General features: G+C 53.4%; 2 protein-coding genes across 2 annotated transcripts in view; both read right to left on the bottom strand.

The window, feature by feature from the left end:
* TRIOBP (TRIO and F-actin binding protein) overlaps positions 1 to 9,132 on the bottom strand; it is a gene marked incomplete at its 5' end in the record, with an annotated part of 54,559 nt that extends 45,427 nt beyond the window's left edge. Inside the window, 4 exons of the mRNA XM_080662782.1 lie at positions 1,752 to 1,920; positions 2,980 to 3,172; positions 4,462 to 4,601; positions 9,019 to 9,132. Of these exons, the coding sequence (XP_080518908.1) occupies positions 1,752 to 1,920; positions 2,980 to 3,172; positions 4,462 to 4,601; positions 9,019 to 9,132 (616 nt within the window). The remainder of the gene's footprint in view (positions 1 to 1,751; positions 1,921 to 2,979; positions 3,173 to 4,461; positions 4,602 to 9,018) is intronic.
* A 3,622-nt stretch (positions 9,133 to 12,754) lies between these two features.
* Positions 12,755 to 19,090, bottom strand: NOL12 (nucleolar protein 12). Its single transcript, XM_080660692.1, has 6 exons — positions 18,926 to 19,090; positions 17,546 to 17,651; positions 17,225 to 17,273; positions 16,352 to 16,494; positions 15,127 to 15,224; positions 12,755 to 14,723 (listed from the first exon to the last, which is right to left on the bottom strand). The coding sequence occupies exons 1-6, from the start codon at positions 19,006 to 19,008 to the stop codon at positions 14,558 to 14,560; spliced, it is 645 nt and encodes a 214-aa protein (XP_080516818.1). The 5' UTR covers positions 19,009 to 19,090; the 3' UTR covers positions 12,755 to 14,557.
* Between the last annotated feature and the right edge of the window lie 2,507 nt (positions 19,091 to 21,597).

Genomic DNA, 21,597 nt, shown 5'->3' with positions numbered 1-21,597 from the left:
ATTTTTAGCCAGAAGACTTGGAAAGGATGCTGTGTCCCCCACTGTGCATCACATGGGGGCACCTGTCGCCACTTTGCCCCCACTGGGATGCTGAGCGGCCACTTGGTTAAGGAAGATGTGCCAGATCTTCCCACCCTAAAGGTGCCTTTTCCCTCTGTAATCGGTGTGTAATCTGAGGGGTGATACTTTGAGATCGTGTGAATCTCCTGTTCTCCAACAACCTTTCACCTAGGAATTTAGCATCAGCCATTGATTCCTGCCTGAGTCAGTTATCACTACAGTGGCTGGAACAGTCCCTTTCCTGGTTTCTCAGCCCCGTCCTGCTCCACTCCATCCTTCACACTTAGCTCTGGTGAATTTCTTTAGGCACAGGTCCAATCATATCGCTCCTCTCCTCCAAAACCTACCATGGCTCCCTACTACTTAGAGAAGTGAGTCCAAACTCCTTGGCCCAGTGTGGTCTGACCAACTGTGCCCTCGCTGCACATTCCAGAGTACTCCCCATTCACACCTCCAAGCCTTTGCCAGGCTGTTTCCTCAGCCAGAGCACCATGTCCGGGAGCCACTCCTCTGTGAGTCCCTCCCTGGCTGGAAAGAAGCTCTTTGTCCTCTGCTCCCACTTCCCACACAGCCCTTTGCTCACAGCAGGGCACGCGCTTCTGCTCCTCCTCCATCCTGTGCTGCTGTATTGGGGGATGAGATGTCTGGGCAGGGACTGGCATGTTTGGTGATTGAATGCTACAGGAGCCATAGGAAGCCAGGCCTCCTGCCCACCCGGGTAGGACCTGGATGCTCTGGCCATATCCCCAAACCCTGACGATGCTGGAAATGCAGAGCAGGAGCAACACAGTGCAGTAGTGATGGGAGGGCCCAAGCTGTGGGAGCCAGCGTCGTGTGCATCTCTGGGCTTGGCCTGACCAGCAGCCTTTCCCCTTCCCTTGCGAACACCACCCTGATTTCCTTTGGGCCGTCTCCTCTTGCCCACTCTCAAGCCATGCGGTTTGTGCAGGGGGCTGACCCTATCCCTGATCACCTGATTGGACACATGACCCAAGCTGGGTTCCCTGGAGAAGCCGTCCTAGGACTTGAGCTACATCTGTTGGGAAGATTGTACCTTCTCTTTGTGGAAGTTGATAAGCAAGTAGGATACAGCCTGACACTGCTGCTGCTCACCATGTCACTATGGGGGAGGGTCTGGCTGAGAATGAAGCCCCCACAGAAGAAAGCGGAGCAGAGGCCTGATTTCTGATACTGTTTGCACGTGGATCCAGCTATGCCTGAAGTCATCTCCCCTTAGATTTTTAAAAATATATATATATGTGTTTTTATTGATTTTAGAGAGAAAGGGAGAGGGAGAGAGAGATAGAAACATCAATGATGAGAGAGAATCATTGATCGGTTCCCTCCTGCATGCCCTACACTGGGGATCAAGCCCAAAACCGGGGACTTGAAATATGACTTCCTGATTCGTAGGTCAACACTCAATCACTGAGCCATGCTGGTGGGGCTCCCCATAGACTTTTTACTCAATTAATTTGTTGCTTGCAACCTGAAGGTCCTAACCCACCAATTGTGGGAGAAGGTATGGAAAGCAGGTTGCATGGATATCATGCCTGCTCCATAATTATATGAGACTGTTACTATTAAGACTTGAGCCAGCAAAGTGAGACATCCCCAGGGACCCAGATGGCCCCTAGCAATCACTCCATCCACAGTCACAGGAACCAACCTGGTCAGGCAGAAGGACTCACCCTCCTTTCTTTGGCTCGCAGTGTCTCCTCCCACAGGGGACCGGGTGAGGACAGACGGAGCCCTTTGGGTACTGTCAGCTCTTGACCCCTCCTGCAGCTTCCGAGGAATCATCTCGGTGTTGTTGTCCCCGCCGGGGGCCTCCTCCCGCCTTTTGACAATGTCCCAGTCCTGCCAGGGAAGGAGAGGAGGAAGCGTGCTTGGAGATTAAGAAGAGAGACCCCTGGCATGAGATGGGTAGAAGGAAGGGGAAGGACCTGGCATTGAAAGGGCACCTACTGTATACCCAGCGCTATGCTGGGCTCTTTGCAGGTGTCAACTCAACTAATCTTCAATCAGCTCCTGAGGCAGGCAGTCTGTGGAGCCAAGAACTTGCCCGAAATCACACAGCTGGGAAATGGTTTACGTGGGAGGGGACTTGAACCCAGGGAACACCATGTGGTAGGAGGGCCTTGGCATAGCAGTCCCCCGCCCCAGATACAACCCATGATCCAGAGAGAAGTAGTTTCAAAGCCTTGCCCCACCATTTCCCGGATGTATGGCTTCCACTAAATTGCTTCCCTTCTCTGAGTCTCAGTTTTCTTGCCCCCAAACAGGGCCATAAAGCAGGGCGGTGAGCCTTCCTGAGCCCATACTGGCCGCCTCATCACTTCCCTGTCACTTCTTCCTGGAGGTCTCACAGACAGTCTGCCTCTTCTACCCCGGGGTGGCCCTTTGAGGGGTGAATGCCCAGGAAGTTCCTGATTCCTTTCTTCTCTCAGCGAAACGGCCCAGCTCTGCCCCTGCTCAGGTGTCCCCCCCACTCCTCCGCCCCCGGCCTGCTCCCTTCTCTCTGTCCTCCGCCAGGGCTGGTCATAGGGTGCAGTGGTGTGTAACCAAGGCAGGGCCAGGACCAATCCCATCCTTGCTCTGGACAAAATACCCAACCTCCTGACCCTCTGTGACCTGTGACCTGAGAGTTTTTTGGCAACCTGAGCCCATTGGTGATTCACATGAAGCGCCCATCAACCGAAACTCCTTCCTCCATTATTTCATAGGCAGAGCCCGGCCCTCCCGCACCGGCCCCTACCTCTCCCAGGTGGGGTGGTCTGGACAGCCTGAGGTGCCCACTAGGCCTTCAGGGGCCCTTGGCCCAGGTCCTTGGTGTGAGGCCCAGCTCTCCTCTGGGAGTTTGGGGCTGGCACGGAGAGGTGATCTGCTTGTGCCCTCAGCCTCCCGCCCCCAGCTCACCACAGAGGACGAGTTGCTGGTATCATCAGGGGCGTCGCAGTCAGGGCTGGAGCTGGTGCCAGAGTCGGGGCCCTCGTCGAAGCTCCACAGGGAGGAGGCCGGGCCCTCCAGATAGGGCACTGCCTGGGAGTCCCAGCTCCTTCTCCTGGGGGTGGCTGAGGGGCCCTCTGCAGGGAGCCCTGTCGATGGGCCCCTGAGAGAGGAGACAGACACATGACTTTTTCCCCAAAAGTAATGGGAATTAAGAAGTAACACCCCACCCAGGTACACACACACCTCACATGACAGGGGAAGAGGGAGCTGACACTGAAGGCTCTCTGTCTGCCTGGTTTAGCTACAACAGCCTCTCTTTGAAAGGAGCGTAATGATTCCCATTTTACAGATGAAGAAACTGAGGCTCAGAGAGGCCAAGGGACTGGCCAAGGTCACAGAACTAGAAAAGGGAAGAGCTGTTCTGTGAACCAGGGCTGTGGTGCCAGCCCCGACCCTCTGTTACTGGAGCAGCAGTGGGGACCCAAGCTCAGGAAGCCCAGACATAACTGTGCTGAGCTAATGGGGGGCAATGACAGGGCACCAGTCTGGATGCCAAGGGAGGGTGCTGCAGAGAAAGCCCTGCTTTGGGGAAGCCAGCGAGGGTGGCCACGGGCCTTAACAGGCTTAGAGCTGGCAGTATCCCCAAAGAGTGGCCCACGGATTAGCCTACAAGATGGAAAGGGGTGCTGACCCCCAAGAAAGAGGCCTGCAGTGAAATAACTTTGGGACATACTACACACATCTACCTCCCTGCTTCAGAAGTACAATGCATGACTGCAAACTAAAGGCTTTGACAAGTCCTGCAAGAAAGACATCCAACTCTGTGGATCCCAGACTTTCTGAAACTATCTGATGGCAGAGCTTTTATTGTGGGTTTTTTTTAATGTCTACCTGTGAGGAACACATGTTCCCAAAGCAATGCTGATTTAATTCAATTCTTCTTATTTTTCAAATGGGGAAACCGAGGCACAGAACGAGGGAATAACTTGCCCAAGGTCCCACAGCCCAACAGGGATGAAGCTGAAACAGGACCCCAGGTTTCTAGACCCTCAGCCATGCCCTCCCAAAGCCCCTCAGCCCCAAAGGGATTTCAGTGCAGCTCAGGATGGGGGGTGAAGGGAATCCCAGAGCCTGGAGCCGTGCACAGTCAGGCAGGTGGGTGGTAAGCCTATTTAATTGTTTAAAGCTGTGCAAAGGGAACAAGGAAATGTGAGCGGCTGTGAGCCATGCCCACAGCAGGGTGGGTGTGGGGGTGCTCTGCACCCTGGATCAAAGCTGAGCTAGGGCCCCAGGAACATGCCCGTGTGCCCAGCTGTAGGGAGTGACCATGTGACCCACGCCAGCAGCCATCATAGACAGATGCTGCCATTGTGAAGGGGTGTGGTGTGGGGTGGGGTAAGTGAAGGCTACCCCAGGGAGCCCCGCCCCAGGCCCTGGAGCTCTACCCACCTCTCAGACTCTGGCTCAAGGCTGAGGCCCCCCAAAGACTGGCACCCAGAGGTTGAGGCTCTGTGCGGGTCCTCAGATGCAGCCGGGCGGCGGGGCAGGTCGCAGTAGGGTGCCTCAGCACCTGGAGGGCTCCCGGGCTCCTGAGACAGAGTTGCAGAGAGGAGGCACCTCATGGCCCACGTGCGGGCTCCCCTCCCCCTGCGCGGCCCCTCCCCCCACCAGGCGTTGTGGAAGTCTCCAGGCATCTCCTCCTAAGATCTCAGACTTCTCAGGAGAGCTGTCCATCAGGCTGGAAGCGCCCCTGGGAATCCAGGCTGAGGGCAGGCCGAGGTACAGTGTGTGTATGCACATGTGTGTACAGGTATGTGGGCGTATAAAGGCCTGTGTGTGTGCAACTGTACACACGTGCGTGCATGTGTATGCAAGGCCGGGGGGGGGTACACTAGTGCATGTTTGCATAAGTGCATGCAAGTTCCTTTACATGTGTTGGCACATATGTAGGTGTGTGTGCCTGAGGACATGAAGTGCACAGAAGGAACCAAAGCTTTCTGTAGCTAGATCAGGAGGAGGAAGGAGGGTGAGGAAGAAGGGTTAAACCAGCCTGCAGAGGGAGGGAGGAAGAGGCTGTCTGAGGGAGGAGATGGGAAAGAAGGCCTCATAGGAGAGATTTGCCCCACTGAAGGAGGGCAGGGGGCCCTAGAGGTGGAGACGAGGCCCTGAGCTGACTGCTGGCTTCTCTCTCCCTCCACCCGCACTGAGGCCACACCTGTGATGGCTGGTGTTGGGCTCACCCAGGGGGAACGGCTGCTCACCTCTGGGAAGGCCCCCCCATTCCTCCCCACCTCCTGAGGTGGCAGGGCCCTCCCCTGGTGGTGGGAGACAGCGGCCACAGCACCCTGCACCCCGCCTCCTCTCAGGTTACCTGGATGGCGGGCTCCGGCAGTGGCGGCTGTCGGCTGTCAGCACCCTCGTCCCCGGGGGGCTCCGGCTCAGGCCCCCACGCTGCGGCCCTCCCAGGCCCCGACTCTGGGCCGTGGCGGCGGCGGCCGAGGCAGCAGAAACCTTAGAGGGGCCGGCTGCAGGAGCAGGGGCCCCTCATTACTGTTTCATAAGCCGGGGCCCAGCCAAGAACAATGCAGGACATGAAACCACAGGAACCTGATCCCCACAGCTCACCTGAGAGCTGGCAGGGTGGGGGCCTGGGCATGGGCTCCCTGGGGACCCTGGAGCCCAGAGCTCAGGGCTGAGGCCACAGCTTGGACACAACCCCGAGGTGGGCACAGACTCTCCGGGTTCCAAGAAGGTGGCCCCTGGCAGGTCCTAGGCAAGGCCAAGGAGTGGGGCCAGGGTGTCTGCCATGCCATCCAAGCCAGAGGAGCCCATCTGGGTTCAGTTTCGCTCCCTGCCTTGGAGCCAGATTCTGATCAGAGCTCGTAGCGGGAGGTGTCAGATCCACAGCCCGGCCTGGCGCCTGGGCCACCCCAGGGACCTCGCAGCATGAATGAGGCGGGAGCAGCTTGCTGGGCATTGCCAAGGGGTCCCAGCCCAGCTGAGCCCAAGAAGCCCCCAGCCAGTCATGGCACCTCCTTCCTGCTCTCACCCCCAGCCCCCATCATACCCATCACCCACTTGAGCAGCCCAGCAGCCAGTCCCTGGCTCTGATTTCCTGTCTGGCGGGTCAGCACAGGCTCTGGCCTCAGACAGACATCAAGCCCAATCCTGGCACCTCTACTTCCCAGCTAGTGACCTCAGCCCTGTGGCTTCCCCTCTCTGAGCCTGGTTTTCTCATCTATAAAACCAGGATGATAAGAGGACCCACCTCCTAGGGGTGTTATGAGAATGAAAGGAGTTAATATTTGTAAGGGGCTTAGAACTGTCTAGTCTGTACATCTTAAATATAATAGGTAACGTATAAATATGAAATAGAATTTTATTAGTGTTGAATCGATAGAATGTTAAACACACATAGGAATAAATACATTAAAAAGGGATGTGCAGTACCTGGCACACAGCACGACCCTCCCACCGAGGCTCCCTCCCTCCATCCAGAACCTGGCCATGACCTGGTCAAGGCCATATGATTTCCAGGGATAAGCCCTCCCCTGGCCTGTGGGACTCAGCTGAGAATAGAGTAGAGGCATATCCAGAGCTGGGATTCCAGAGGAGCCAGAACAAGCTTCGGGGAGGGACCTGGGCCATTCCTGCATATTCCAAGGTGGTAAAGATGTCAGAACTAGTTCCACCCCCAAGAGATATCTTTCCAGGCCCCCAGGGAAGAGCTGGAGCCCAGGTTAACTAAGGCTCCAGCTGGGCCCCACACAATCCCATCCAGGCTTGGGGATGCTTCTTAAACACAGATTTTGTGACTCTACATGTTTGAAACCACTTAACCATGAGCAAGACTTTCATCAGTGTCAGCTCCTGATGATTCGAGAGCCTTTATCTCCCACTGAGGCCTGGCTCCTCAGCTCCATAACTCAGTAACTTCCCTCATCTACAGTGTGGCTACAGGCACCTCTCACTCACCACCCCAAACCACTCCCGATGGATTTCCTATCCCAAGTACCTGCCTCAGGAAATAACTTAGAAGTCAGCCATGTTTCACCCCTCCACGTTCCTCAGGTACCAAATCCTTTAGATTCCCCTGTTCAATTAGTTCTGAAATGTGTCCATTTCTCTCCATCTCAAAGTCTCCATCATCTTTGGCAGGAGTAACACCTTTTCCTCACTGGTCACCTTGATTTACTCTCACTCCCTGCACTCCATTCTCTGTCCTGCAGTCAAAGTGACTTGGGAAAATGCAAATCTGATCACATCACTCCCATTAAAATCTTCTTCAGTGGCTCCCATGCCTCTCAGGAAGAAGTTGAAAGTCACATGTCTATAAGGCCCCAGGAAGCCCAGGGACACCAGCCCCCACCTCACTTTCCAGCACTGCCCTGGGGTTCCTGTGCCGCCCCTCTTGGTGGCCTCTCTCCATCCTCCAATGTGCCTCCTCCTTTCTGCCTCAGGGCCTTTGCACCTACTGTTCCCTTCCTCTCCTCTTCCCCCAACTTCACTGGCCAATGTCCCCACATAGCCTTTACCAAGCAGCTGAAATGTCATTTCCTTGGAGAAACCCATCATTGATCCTCATGCCACTTGCTATTCCTTACAACCTTATTCCACAACCATAATTCTTTGCATGATTAGTTAGTTTTCATTTCTCTTGCTAGTTATCAAGCCCCATGAACCAGGGACAGTGTCTGTGTTAATCACTGTTTCCCCAACATCTAGCATAATGCCTGGCACACGGTAAGCACCTATTCCATATGTGTGAACATGTGAAGTGGCCCATCTCAGCCAGGAAGTGGTGGGACTAACACTAGAAGCCAAACCTGTCTGAATCACAATGCCTTCTGTTCCTGGCTTGCCATCTCCCCACCCATCGGGAGAAGGTGATTTGCATGGGAGATGGACTCACTGAACTTTCAGGCATCTGTTCCCTGAACTTGGGGGGAGGGGAACTGTTACTACAGATATCAGGACGGGCAACAAGGAATCTCCCAGGTTTGTTTGCCTGCTCAGGAAGGCGGGAGAGGAAACTAAGGCGTATTGAATTAGCCACATGTGACTGAGGCTAAGCAGTGCCAGATGCCCTGAGTGAGAAGCCTTGTTGCCTTTACTCTTTAGGAGAGTGAAGCCAGAGGGTGAATGACCCGAGGTCACACGGCGGGGAAATGCATACCTGGCACTGGAACGCTGGCTGTGTGGCTCCAAAGCGGAACAATGACTCACTGACATGGGTCACTTTGGAGCCTAACCCCCTGCATGGTGCTGGCTGCCAGGCTTAAGAGGGGCCTCAGGACCCTCTGGGAATGACAGGGCCGTGAGGGACCAAAGCTGAAGGGCCCATGGAGAGTCATGGTCCCACACTTCTCATAGCGTGTGTACCAGGAGCTCTGGGGTTATGTGTACAGAGACTTGGCCCAAGACCATATGGATCCCAAAGTGAGAAAATGCTTCACTCCTTCAACACCTTCAAGGAAAACCGTTGCAGTGGCTGCTGGGGTATCTTTAACATCTCTCTAACACCTGCCAATCTCCCCTTTACCCCGCAACCTCCCCTTTTAACAGACAGCACGACTCAGGTTCAGAACCTTTGGCCAACAAATTCTCTAGTTAGAATTTAAAGACACTTCTGTTTTTTTCTCTTTCTCTTCCCTTCTTTTTAACCTTTTATATAAAGGATATGATCCTAGTTTTCTATCTGGTGGTGATGTAAAGTTCTGCTTTAGTGTAAGTCGAAAAAGGGAGTTGATTTAAAGAATAAGGTATGTAATAGATTACATGAGGCAACGGCAAAAAAAACAACACACAAAATCGGGAGAATGACTGGCATTTGGGAAACATTCACATGGTCCCACTACTTCATTGAACAGATGGAAAAATTGAGGCTCTGCCCAGGAGGAAAGCCAGTGTCTGGGTTCAATTGCAAGTGAGTGTCTCAGTCAGGCCCCAGCCCGTCACGGACACCCCCATCCCAAACCACCCGACCACTCAGGAATGCCAGCTCACCTGGTGCCTTGCTCTGTAGGCCTCCTCAGGGTGGAAGCAGTTTTGACAGCAGCTCTGGGCAAGCACATTGGCCTCACAGTGTTCGCAGGGGGCATTCCCAGCCTCCCCTTCCATACTGGGTGAGTCAGGCCAGGGCAGCTCCTGCAATCCACTGGTGGGGCCCAGGAAGAATGGAGCAGGGAGGCGAGAACCAGGTGACTGGCTAGTAGTACCTGGACCCCAGCCCCAGCTTGCCCCTGGACAAAGACCAGGGAAATAAGGTTATTCATCTATGTATTCATCTGTTCATTTATTCACTCAACAAACACTCATTAAGCACCTACTAAGCATCAGGCACTCTGCCAAGCACCTGACATGTGCTTCCTAGTCATTACTGCAGTGTTGCTCCAAGTGTGTTCCGAGGACCCTGCTAGACTCACTAGAGCTGTTTATAAAATGCATATTCCCAGTCCCCTCCCCACACCCACCTACTCAGAATCTCTCTGGAGGTGAGGCCTAAGGGTGTGCATTTTAAACAAGTCTCCTAGGGCACTCATGCACCCCAAAGTTGGAGTGCCCTTGCCTTACAATTATTCTGCATTGTGGATAAAATTAATGTCCGTTTCAGATGAAGCAAGGAAGGCTAACAGAGGTTCCATAACTTGCAAGGCCCCAGTGGCTGAACTGGATTCAAACCCAGGTCTGTGTACCTCCTCAACCCCCCCCCCCCCAAACACACACACATAAGGAGGTGGAAGTGAGGGGCACTGGATCACACTGCCAACTCACACAGGTCCTTTGGGAAAAACTGGGAGGCAAAAGGCCAGCCAGGTCTTTTCAGAGTTGAGGACAAAGTCATGAACAAAAGTGAACAACCTGAAGTCACACAGCAAGTTTGTGGCAGAGCCTGGCCTAACAGAAACCCTTGTGTTCTGACTTGTACCTATGGCTGTCCCTTCTGTGCCACTGAGAGCTCCATTGTCATGCCCTGCGGGGAGGGGTGGGGGAGCCCCAACAGAAGAGTGACTTGAAGATGCCCTCCTAACCCTCACAGAGCCCCAGGAGGGGGTGAGGGCGAGAGGAATCCATATTCCCAAACACACCTGCCACTTATGGTACCTCAGGTCACTGCCCGTACCTTTCCTCACCTGGAGAATTTCCTCCACAGCATCCCAGGGGATCAGGCCTTCCTTGTCAATCTCACCTCAGAGCTGGGAATTTCATGTCCTCCTCCGGGACAGCCAGGGCGAAGGTTCTTGGCTCCTCCATCATCAGACCTGGGAGGCAGCAGGGCACGGTCTGTGGGAAGGGGTGGGGGGCACCCACTGACCCCTCGGTGGGGTCTCTGATCCTCTCTGGGCTCTTCTTCCAGCATCACTGCTCCCAGCTCCCAGTGGTAGACCAGGAGTGAAGTGGTCCCGCCCAGTCTGGGCAGTTCTTTCCCAGTTTGACCACATAAAGGAGTATCTTCTGGGATGGAGACCGCTGCTCATTTCCCTGGGGGCGGATGTAGAGCACTCTACTCCATGTCCCCCTCACTGCTCCCGCTTCCTCCTCCCCTCCCGCAACCAATTGGCAGAATTCTTCTCTGAAATGCAGTTTAGATGCGGATATAACAATGAAAAATTTGCAGAGGACACGGATGCCCCACCCGGAGAATGGTCCCCTAGACCTCTCTCCATTCAGCCAGTCAGCCAGTCCCTCCCCATATCCCTCACTCCTCTACTTTTTCCCGCTTATCCTCCTTCCCCGCCCCACCCTTTCCAATGCGCAGAACTAACCTCGGCTCGAGTTTCCACGCACAAGGGGGTGCCAGGGTTGGGTAGGGAGGTCACAGCCTCTTTATTTTAACAATGAATCAGAACATTGCCCGGGATGAGGATGAAGACCACGCCTCTGTCGCTCTCTCATAGGCTCTCTCTAGGTTCTTTATTTACATGAAGACTGTGCGATTGGACGATCTGAGGGCAAGGGGCGGGGCGGAGGCGGGCGGTGCCCAGATGCCTCTGAGCGCGGGACCCACTGCACATTAAGGTCCGGATCCTCCATGGCTCCTTCTGCTCTCTTTCCCTTTGGTTCATTCCCGTTACAGTCCGCTAACCTGGTTTCTGCCTAGACCTGAGTCTTAACTTCTCTGTGCCTCAGTTTTCTAATTTATAAAATATGGGTAGTAATATTACAGCTAGTAAGTGGCAGAGGCACGACTAAAATCCTGGATGTCTGCCTCTACCGTCGTCCACAGAGCATCCTCACAATCCAGTCAGACATTCACATGTACCGGCACAGCATGCTGAGCTGGGTTCCGGGGAGATGGTAACATGAATAGAATGTGGCTCCTTCTGAGATGAGGAGCCCACGGACCAGTGGGAGAGACAGCCTCTGAACAGGTCTTTCTGGCCCAGGATGGAACAGGCGAAGACACAGCTTCATAACAAGAATAATAAGCTTCCTGCTTGGTCCCAATTACTGTAAGCAAAACAGGAAATAGTGAGACTTGTGTTCAATATCTGGCTCTAGCACTCCCTGGCTGTGTGATCTTGAGAAAGTTCTTTGACCTCTCTGAGCCTATGGTGGGTGTAGGGTAGGCACTCAGTTTGAGTTTGAAGCTCAGGATATGATGCCAGCTGTCTAGTTCCCATCCATCAGTAAAATTTGAAGCCAACTCACAGTGGTCCTCCTGATAAATTCATTAAATACTTATGAAGCCCCTACTTTTGTCAATTGTGTGTACTGAGGATATATCAGTGAACAAAAGATCAAACCTCCTGCTTTTGTAATGCTTATACTTCAGTGGAGACACAGACCACAAACTAGATAAATAAGCAATATATGGAGTATGTTGGCTGGTGATGAGCACCAAGCAGAAAAATGAAGCAGGAAGAGGGTGGAAGTGGCTGGTACGGTCAGGGAAGGCCGCACTGAGAAAGGTGACATCTGAGCAAAGACCAGGAGAAGATGGGGCAGTGAGCACACAGGACCTGGGGAAGAGTTTTCAGCTGAGAGGACAGACGCAGAGGTTGGGGTGGAAAGAAGGGAGAGAGGGTCAGGGTCAGGTTGGTGGGCCATCCTGAGCATTCTTCCTAGTTCTGGAGCTGCCTGGTTGCCCCCATCTGTGGAATGGCTCAGGGCTAAGGGTGTAGTGGTGGCAGCCAAGGAAGCGTCACCAATTAGCCCCAGCCTCACATTCCCCTTTCTACTCTCTGAATTCTGCTTATCTCCACCTTTGCTCATGCCATTTCATGTGGCTGGGACACCCCTCTTCAGAGATCTGGGGAAGCAGGCTAGGTTCAGCTTCCTCTCCGTCAAGTGGAAATGGTCATCCCAGCTCTCCTTGCCCACAGGCCTGGTGGAGAATCACATGCTCTTGGCAGGCAAGACAGAGATGCAGGGGAGTGTGGCCCAATGGAGCAGGGACAGGAAGGCACGAGTCTCTAAAAGGGTCATCAGGGCTGGCTCCAGCCCGGGGTTACCTTGCACAGCAGTGATCCAAAGTGGCCAGTCTTGCTTTTACTGACCCCTTTAGAGACTCACGACTTGATAAAGCTGCTAGAGGCTTCAACCCACAAGGCGCACGAGGTATTGGGGGGGGGGGGGGCAGCAGGAGTAAAGAACCAAAGGTAGGCATGGAGAGAGGAGCTCTTGGGAGAAGACAAGTTCTCTAGAGGGTTCTGATTACACCACAGCTGATACTAGGACTAGCAAAGCCGTATGCCTCCATGTCCTTGGTCTGCTGGAAGAACTAGTGGCACACATAGGAGCGATGAGGATACTAACAAACTTTACAAATTGTAGATATAAGTTATACATGACCCCATGTCACTGGGGATGGGAAGACCCAGGTCCGATGTCTCAGCAGTCAGCAACTGCACACGCACCGCAGGCGCACCGGAGAACACTGTGCTAAGAGAACCGGTTCATACGCAGGGTCTCATTTTAGCCTTAGGGGCAGCACTAGGAGGTAGGTGTCTCCTATCTTCCTACATGGGAACAGATCCAGGGAGGTTAGCAGAGTGAGCTCAGACAGTGGTCAAGTGGCAGGGCCCAGATTCAAATCCACACTCTGCCGTGCAGATGCCCCAGGCCTAGCTGTTCCTGCTCACAGGGGCCTGTGAGGGCTAGGGTCACATTCGGCTATCTTGGGTTGAGCACCAGAACAGACTCGAGCCTGGTAGCAGGCTCTGCCCTGGACGGAGGCACCCAAATGGGATGGAGTCACCTGACCTGAGCACAGGAGGGGACAACCAGAAGGCAAGAGGAGCAGGTGGAAGGAGCTGAGCAGCAGGTCACGAGGCCTCCTGGCCAGAAGCCCTGAGCTGTGCGTTCCCGGGTGTGGCCTTCAGAACTGCATCAGATACCACCAGATAGGTGTTGATGGCGGCATGGGAGAGCACCTGCCCACCCCCAGGTGCAGCCTAACAGAGCCACTGTTCCTGAGCCTGCCCAATGGGGGGGCGGGGGGGGGGGACGACTGCTCCTGGAATGCCTTCCCTGGGATGAGTGCGGGGAAGGCCTGCCCACAGACTTCAACTGCCTCTCCTCCAAGCGTCTCCTATATCTCAAGGCCACAGACCCTGCAGCTGTGCTCCCATCACAGCACTCTCCTGTCACCGTGACTATCTCTCACTAGTCATGAACTTCACTGGGGATGAGAGCACACCTACTCCCCTTTCAGTCCTAGTGTTGGGGCCCTGACCAGGGCAAACTCAAAATCCCTGTGCCCCGCTCAGAATCACAGGGACCAGTAAGTGGCAAGGGGGAGTCAACGATGCTCCAGGACAGTGCTCTGGTTGCGCTCTACCTTCTTGGTCAGGGAACAGCAGAGTATGTGAGGGGTTACTAACAAGCAGGGACAAGGGTGGTTTCATCAGCTCGGAAGCCAAATCTGAAGGCCTGGAAGGAGTGTGAAGACCCGCACAACACCAGCTGGACTCCCGAGGGGTCTGCTCAGAAAGGGCCACACTTTCAGACAAGATGCATTTTCTTTAAAAAGGTTATTCACTCCTAGCACCTGAGAAGCTGCCTGTTTGGGGTTGGGGGATGCTCCAAGAGTCATCTGCTTCCACCATTTCAATTTCCGCTGAGGAGACGAAGAAGACCAAGGAGAAGGGACAGACTGCAAGTCTCAGCTAGTCAAGGGCAGCAGGTGGACTCTGGTTTCCACCAGTGGTTATGCTGGTCTGCACCCCTGCTTAGGGGGCTTAGACCTGACGCTGCCTCTTCACACCCACAGGGAAAAGCGCTGGAGGGTGAGGATGGACCCAACTCTCTGACCACGCCCACCACCCCAGAAGCCTACCCTTGGTGCATGGCATTGGGGCCAAGGACAAACCACAGTGCACTTAGTTTCAAAGACCTGAGGACGGCCCAGTGGTGTATACATTTAGGAAGATGCTCCAAATGTGGCTCAGAAGGTTCCTCCTGAGGGAGGCCAGTTCTCAGCTGCCTGCTTCTTCTGGGGTAAAAGCCCCCGGTGTCAGTGCAGGCTGGGTTACGGGGACAGCCAAGCAGAGGCGGGACCGATCCTTGCAGCCCAGGCTGGGGCCTGGCCTGGTTCTCGGGCTCACTCTCCGCTGTGCCGGGCTTTGCCGGTCAGCCGGCGGCGCTGGGTCTTGCTGGTCCGAGTGGCACTCGGGGGCTTCTTGGTGGAGTCCTGGGCTCGTCGAGGATGTTTCTTCTTGACTTTTTTGCGATTGTGTGCGTGCAGTGATGCCGTGAGAGAGGAGATCCTGCGGGAGAGTGGGATGCTAGTGAGGCTAGGGGAACAGGGCGTAAGTGAAAGGTTGTGTTGAGGTTGACTGACAGCCCAGCTCATGAAGGGGAAGTCAGGACAAGCCCACAATATCAGGAGTACCAAGTCCATTCCAAAGGCAGCCTGCTCTGACCCCAAAGGCCGGCCAGCTCCTTAGCTCAGAGAGAAAAAGGTCTTTACCCCAGGTACGAAGGGCTTCCAGGGTCGGCCGTTCTTTGGGTGGGGTGGGGGACAATGAGGAGGAGCTGAGGACCACATGAGACCCCATACCTGCCCCACCCACAGCACTCCCTGCAAGCCAGCGGGAGGTGGCTCTGCAGGCCAGGTCACCAGGGCAGCCATGCAGAGCAGGCTCATAGGGGAGGACAGGCCAGGCTCACCGCTGGGACAGCAGGGGCTCTCTGGACTTCTTGGGTAAGGCTTTGGTCGGCTTCTCCATGGATGACACCTCCTCCTCAGACCCAGGCCCGGCCCCTTGCTAAAGAAGCATAGGACAAAGATTGTCACAGAGAGCAGGGGACTGGAAGGCCAGGCAATCATGGCTCTATCAAGTGGGGGCACGATTCGCCACATCCCAGGCCTGGGCTGGGACTCAGGGAAGGCTCTGTATGCCCTGGAGCAGGAATCACGCAAGGGAGAGCTGTATTTCAGAGTCCTCCGCTGCCTCAGTTTCCAGTGGGCACGCAACACTCACAGATGGAAGAACTCTAAAACGGGGACAAAACTTGTCTTTGCATTAGACCTTTCAGAAGATGGAGCACAAAATAGAAGGTGGATGATAAGACGTGGTAAGACAGTGGCTCCAGGACTTACGCACACTGTAACCCATGATAGAAAATGTGTACCTTGTGACTGTATAAACGTGTATACAAATTCCTACACAACCCGGACAGACAGACTCTAACTGAAACTAACTTACTGAGATGCTTTCTGATATTCAATGATAATTCTATTCTATTTCTTTCTTTCTTTTTTTTTAAATTCTCACCCAAGGATGTGTTTATTGATTTTAGAGAGAGAGGATGGGAAAGAAAGAGAGAGACATCAATGTGAGAAACATCAACTGGTTGCCCAACTGAGAACAAACCTGCAGCCTAGGTATGTGCCTTGACCTGGAATCAAATCGGCAACCTTCTGGTGTATGGGACCATGCTCCAACCAACTGAGCTACACCGGCCAGGGCCCCTCCCTTCCTCCCCCCTCCCTTCCTCCCCTCTTTTTTTTTTGTGCTGTTAGAAACCTGCTAATAACACACCCCAAAGGTTGAAAACTCACTGTCAGTGCACACAGATGTGCCTTGTTATTATTGCTGCTTACCATGCAATGCGAGTGATCACAGTACACAGCTATCTTAAGTGCTTCTCGTGGGTTCACTACTTTTAACCTCACAGAAATCCCACAAGGCAGGTGCTACCATTAGCGAACCTCAATTTACTGATGAGAGGAGGAGGCAAAGCAAAGAGAAGCCCAAGCTCCCAAAGCCACTCGGTGGTGGAGTTAGCCTCTGCAGCCCCCGACTCCGGCATCCTGGCTAGGCCCAGAAGGGAGAGAACCCTTTGCAGTGGAATCTCCATGACATGGACCAGGGCTGGGAGTGACACTCACATCAGGCGGGGGCAATCCAAGCAGCCGGGCCCCTGAGAGGTCCAGGTCACTGATAGTGGTCACAGTGACTGTGTGGTTGGGGTGGTCATACTGCACTGACTCTGTCTTTGCCGTCACCAGCCGGTCCAGTTCGTCCGCCTCCTCTGTTCAGGGTGAGCACAGAACTAGGCCTCAACACTAGGGCATAAGTAACCAGGCCCTAGCCCAGCCTTGGGCAAACTACGGCCCACGGGCCGGATCCGGCTGTTCTATCCGGTTCTCTTGCTCTCCCCTCCGCTCCTTTACTTTGAATTTATATTAGTTCACACAAACACTCCATCCATGCTTTTGTTCCAGCCCTCCGGTCCAGCTTAAGAACCCATTGTGGCCCTCGAGTCAAAAAGTTTGCCCACCCCTGCCCTAGCCCCTCCCAGTCCTGGAGTGCAATGGCCCCCTCTACTCTATGGGAGAGTATCTGGGAAGTCACTGGCTCCAGAGCTGGCCTGCCAACAAATGCTATAAATTATCCAATTCCTCCTTTTGTGTTCCAGGAAACCCCCAGACCACATGGTTCCCACCTAGGACAAGCCCACTGTGACACCAGGAGCTGCTGCTGTCCTTTCCCTCTCTCCCCAGTCCCTCCAGGTCTCAGAAACTGGGCTGTCTGCTCAGAATCGGTTTACCAAGAGGTTGGGTCTCCTCCTTGTCTCTGAGCCACTCACATTTAGAGGTACCCAAGGACCACTCCTGTCCCTGGGGTCATCACCAAGACCCTCAGAGTTAAGGAAGCCAGCTTCTGTGCAGCGCTTACACCCTTATCCTCCCACCCATCAAGGGATTAATAAACCCAGGCCTGTTGGCTATTCTCCAGCTCAGGCCAAGGGTGGGCCTTACCCAGTGCCTCCTCTCTCTCTGCCAGCATTTTCAGGTATTCTTGGTGGCGCTGAAACCAAAAGGGAAGGGAACACAGTGAGTATGATGGCTGTTCAACCCCACCTCAGGCAGGGGCATTGCTCACCTCCAGGGTGAGTGAGTGAAAGACCAGGAGATCCCATCCTAAACCTTCCCCAGACCTGGGCCCACGGTGTCTCTACCTGTACAAACTGCTCCCCAGGCCTGCTCACACCTTCCCTCATCCCTGTAGATGCCCCATTCAGGCCATCCAAGGCTGCGGGTCCCCTGGGGTGAGAGACTCTCCCGCCCTCCCCTCTGCACCTCCTCCCGGAGCTTCTTCTGCTCCTTCTTGAGCCGCTGCTTGATCTCCTCTATGGCTGCCTTCTTTCGCTCCACCTTCCGCTTGTGGAAGCCTGTCAGGTACTCCCTACAGGAAAGAGGCAGGGGAGAATCAGGAGATACAAGGAAAGAAAGGCTCACTCCAAAAACAGCTAAATTGCACCCACGGTGTGCCACGCACCATTCCAAAAATTTACCTGTTAACTCATGTAATCCTCACAACTGCCTGTGTAGTGGGTACCAATCCCTGTTTGACAGATGGGGTCACTGAGGCACAGAGAGACTAGGTTACTTGCCCAAGGTCACAGAATGTAAGGTATGAAAAAGAGCCCTAACCGGTTTGGCTCAGTGGATGGAGTGTCGGCCTGCGGACTGAAAGGTCCCGGGTTCGATTCCGGTCAAGGGCATGTGCCTTGGTTGCGGGCACATACCAGGTGGGGAGTGTGCAGGGGGCAGCTGGTCGATGATGTTTCTAACTCTGTCCCTCTCCCTTCCTCTCTGTGAAAAATCAATAAAATATATTTTTTAAAAAAAGAAAGAAAGAAAAAGAGGGAGATGGTGCCTCTTTCTACCCACTACCCTTTCAGCTTCAAGAGACAGGTGATGGGCGTAGGTTGTGGGCCTTTAACCTAAACAGGTGGGGCCCCGTCTATACTGCCAAATCCCATTCCCCAGTGAATTAAACCACTTCTAGCGGGACTTTCAAGGTCACCCTTACTCAGACCTCTACACTTTCTGTTGGACCAACACCGCATTTCCAGGGCAGTTGTTCCTTGGACCCAACCATCTGTGTAGGGCCGGTGGGTGCCCCAGCGTTTCTCTCCCTCCATCTCTCTGATCTCAGCCCCTCCTCGGCTCTGTAGTACTGACTGCACCATTCCCATCTATTCCGGGCCCCAACACTAGATTTTTCGATGACACACTACCCTATGCTAAGGTGGCACCCACATGTAGGAGTAAATGTCTGGTGAGCGAATAAATGAACTTAAGCCACTCATTTCATTCATTTATCGTTTATCTTCAACATCTGAGAGCCCTGCATACGGGGCGGCCGGCTGGGCTAGGGAGGTCGAAGCCATTGCTTTGAAACCCGATCTCCCTGCTCTCGGGCCCGCGCACACAGAAAAGCTAGGTGGTTTGGAGCGCGGAGAGAGCGAAGGGAGGGCGGGGCGAGCGGTTCCATTCCTCAGGCCGGGGGCCGAGAACGGCCGCTTCCATTCCGCCGTAGAGCGTCCCAGGGGAGCCGCGGAGCACGCCGCGAGGGCGGGGCCGGAAGAGCCCTGGGCGTGAGCGTGCGCGGCGCGGGGATAGCGTAGGCCTTGCCCGACAGCCGGAGGGGATGCGGACCAGCTTAGCACTCACCGCCGCTTCTCCTCGTCGAAGCTGAGAACGAGCCGCGGCCGCCGGTTGTCGCCGTCTCGCTTCTTCTTCTTGTTGCGGCCCATAACTGTGAGGCCTGGGCGGTGCGGCTCCCGCTCCTTAAGACACTTCCGGTGTAGCGTCCTCAGCCTTCCGGGCGCGCCTCGCAACGACGCTCCGCGGTTCCAATTACCAGAGCTGGTCTTTTAAAGGGACCGCCCCAGCCGGTCTCCCCACTCCTACCTTCTGGGTGTAACTAGCAGAAATCTGCCCGGCGACTCCCAGCCCCATTCCTTCTAGACAAGCACGTTTAGACACAGAGTAGGTGCTCAATATGGAGTTATTAGTGCATGACCAAAGATTGCTGATCCTACTTTTTTTTCTTTTAGTGTTTTTATTTTTATATTTTTTATTGATTTCAGAGAAGAAGGGAGAGGGAGAGATAGAAACATCAATGATGAGAGAGACTCATTGATCGGCCGCCTCCTGCACGTCCCCTACTGGGGATAGAGCCCGCAACCCAGACATGTGCCCTGACCAAGAATCAAACCTGGTTCATGGGTGAATGCTCAGCCACTGAGCCACACCAGCCGGGCCTGATCCTGCTTTTGATTCTGATGTTCACTTGCGGGTGCTCTTCAAGATCACGTTTCTGGACGTAAACTACCTGAATTAGAAACCTGGTATCCCAATTACAACTGTGGGTGCTGGACCAGTTGCCTTTGCTGTGCCTGAATTGCCATTTGTAAAATGGGGATAATTATAGCGAACTTTGTAGTGTTATTGTAAGGCAGTGGTTTTCCAACTTTGGTGTGCACCAGAATCTCCTGGGGGGGGGGGGGTGGGCGGGGGCGGGTGCTGAAACCCAGATCCCTTAGCCCCATTCCAGAGCTTCTGATTCAGCAGGTCAGGAGTGACCCCCAGAATTTGCATTTCTAACACTTCACCTGCTGATGTTGCTGATCCACGGACCAAACTTTGAGAACATGATTGTGAGGACTAAATGAGTTATGTAACATGTGTATAACATAACCATGCCACTCGTTTACTATACAAGCTGTCTCCCCTCTCTGTGCCTCAGTTTTCCCAAGTATGGAATACGGGTGTCATAACTAACCCTCTACTGAAAATGAAGGCACGGATGTTAAAGCAATTCACTAAAACAACACCTGAAGGGGAATTTTAGTAACTGGGATTACGTGCCTGAATCTCCCTGTAAACAATGATATAAATGGAGCCACTTTAAAATGGAGCCAGAGCCTCCATCCCAGAGGAACTGCCTTGGCCTCGAATCTTTGGAAAGTAAAAAACAGGGCAAAGGCACCTCTGGACAGGGCCCCAGCCACCTTGTTTCCCTAAGAACTGTTTGCGGAGATAATAAGAAAGCAGTGATGGTGACTAATGGAATGATGACTACTAGATGGAAAATTTAAAACATTGTTTAGCATTCACATCACTGTGTTGTTATCTGCACCAATAGAAATGCATTCCTTCTATGATATGATTGTCCCCCTTCCCTGTCTCATAAATACCACTTGCCTTTGTCTCCTAATCAGAATATTGTTTGGGCTTTTGCCTGAATTAATGATTCCTTAATAACTATCCTTACTGGCCTCAAGTAAATGCTTGTTTGCCTCTCACTTTGAAAGGCCCCTTTATTTATTTATTTTTATTTTTATTTTTTTTTAAATATATTTTATTGATTTTTTACAGAGAGGAAAGGAGAGGGATAGAGAGCTAGAAACATTGATGAGAGAGAAACATCGATCAGTTGCCTCCTGCACACCTCCCACTGGGGATGTGCCCGCAACCAAGGTACATGCCCTTGACCGGAATCGAACCCGGGACCCTTCAGTCCGCAGGCCGACGCTCTATCCACTGAGCCAAACCGGTTTCGGCTATTTTTTTTTTAGTAACAACTTTAGAAAACAACTTTATTCATAATTTCCAAAAATGAGAAACTACCCAAATGCCAATCACCTGGTGAATGGGTAAACAAATTGTGGTACATCCATACAACAGAATATTATTCAGCAGTAAAAAGAAATGAAGTACTAATATGTGCTGTAACATGAATGTACCTTGAAAACACTATGGTAAGTGAAAGAAGCCAGTCACAAAGAAAGTCATGTATAATTCCAATTATGTGAAATGTCCAGAATAGGCAACTTATTCTTAGAGACAGAAAGTAGATTGGTCATTGTATAGGGCTGGGGAAGTCAGGAGGGAAATGGAGGTTGACTGCTAACAGGCATGGGGTTTCTTTCAGGACGATGAAATGTTCTAGAATTAGATAGTGATGATTGACACATAATATTGCAAATACACTAAAAGCTACTGCACTGTGTACTTTAAAAAGGTGATCCCATCTAAAGTATACAATGCATAATTCACATCTTGGTATGTGAATTATATCTCAACTAGAGGCCCCGGTGCACAACATTCATGCACGGGGGTGAGGGGGGCGGGGTTGCCTAGGCCTGGACTGTGCCCTTTCGCAGTCTGGGAGCCCTCGGGGGATGTCTGACTGACAGCTTAGGCCCGCTCCTTAGTGCTGCTGTGGAGGCAGGAGAGGCTCCTGCCATTGCCACTGTGCTCGCCAGCCAGGAGCCTGGCTTGTGGCTGAGCAGTGCTCCCCCTGTGGGAGCACACTGACCACCCGGGGGCAGCTCCTG

The sequence above is a fragment of the Plecotus auritus genome (genome assembly GCF_963455305.1).
Source record: "Plecotus auritus genome assembly, chromosome: 3".
Taxonomy (NCBI): Eukaryota; Metazoa; Chordata; class Mammalia; order Chiroptera; family Vespertilionidae; genus Plecotus; species Plecotus auritus.
Note: the sequence above shows the minus strand (reverse complement) of the source record. Positions and strands in the feature narration are given on the sequence as shown.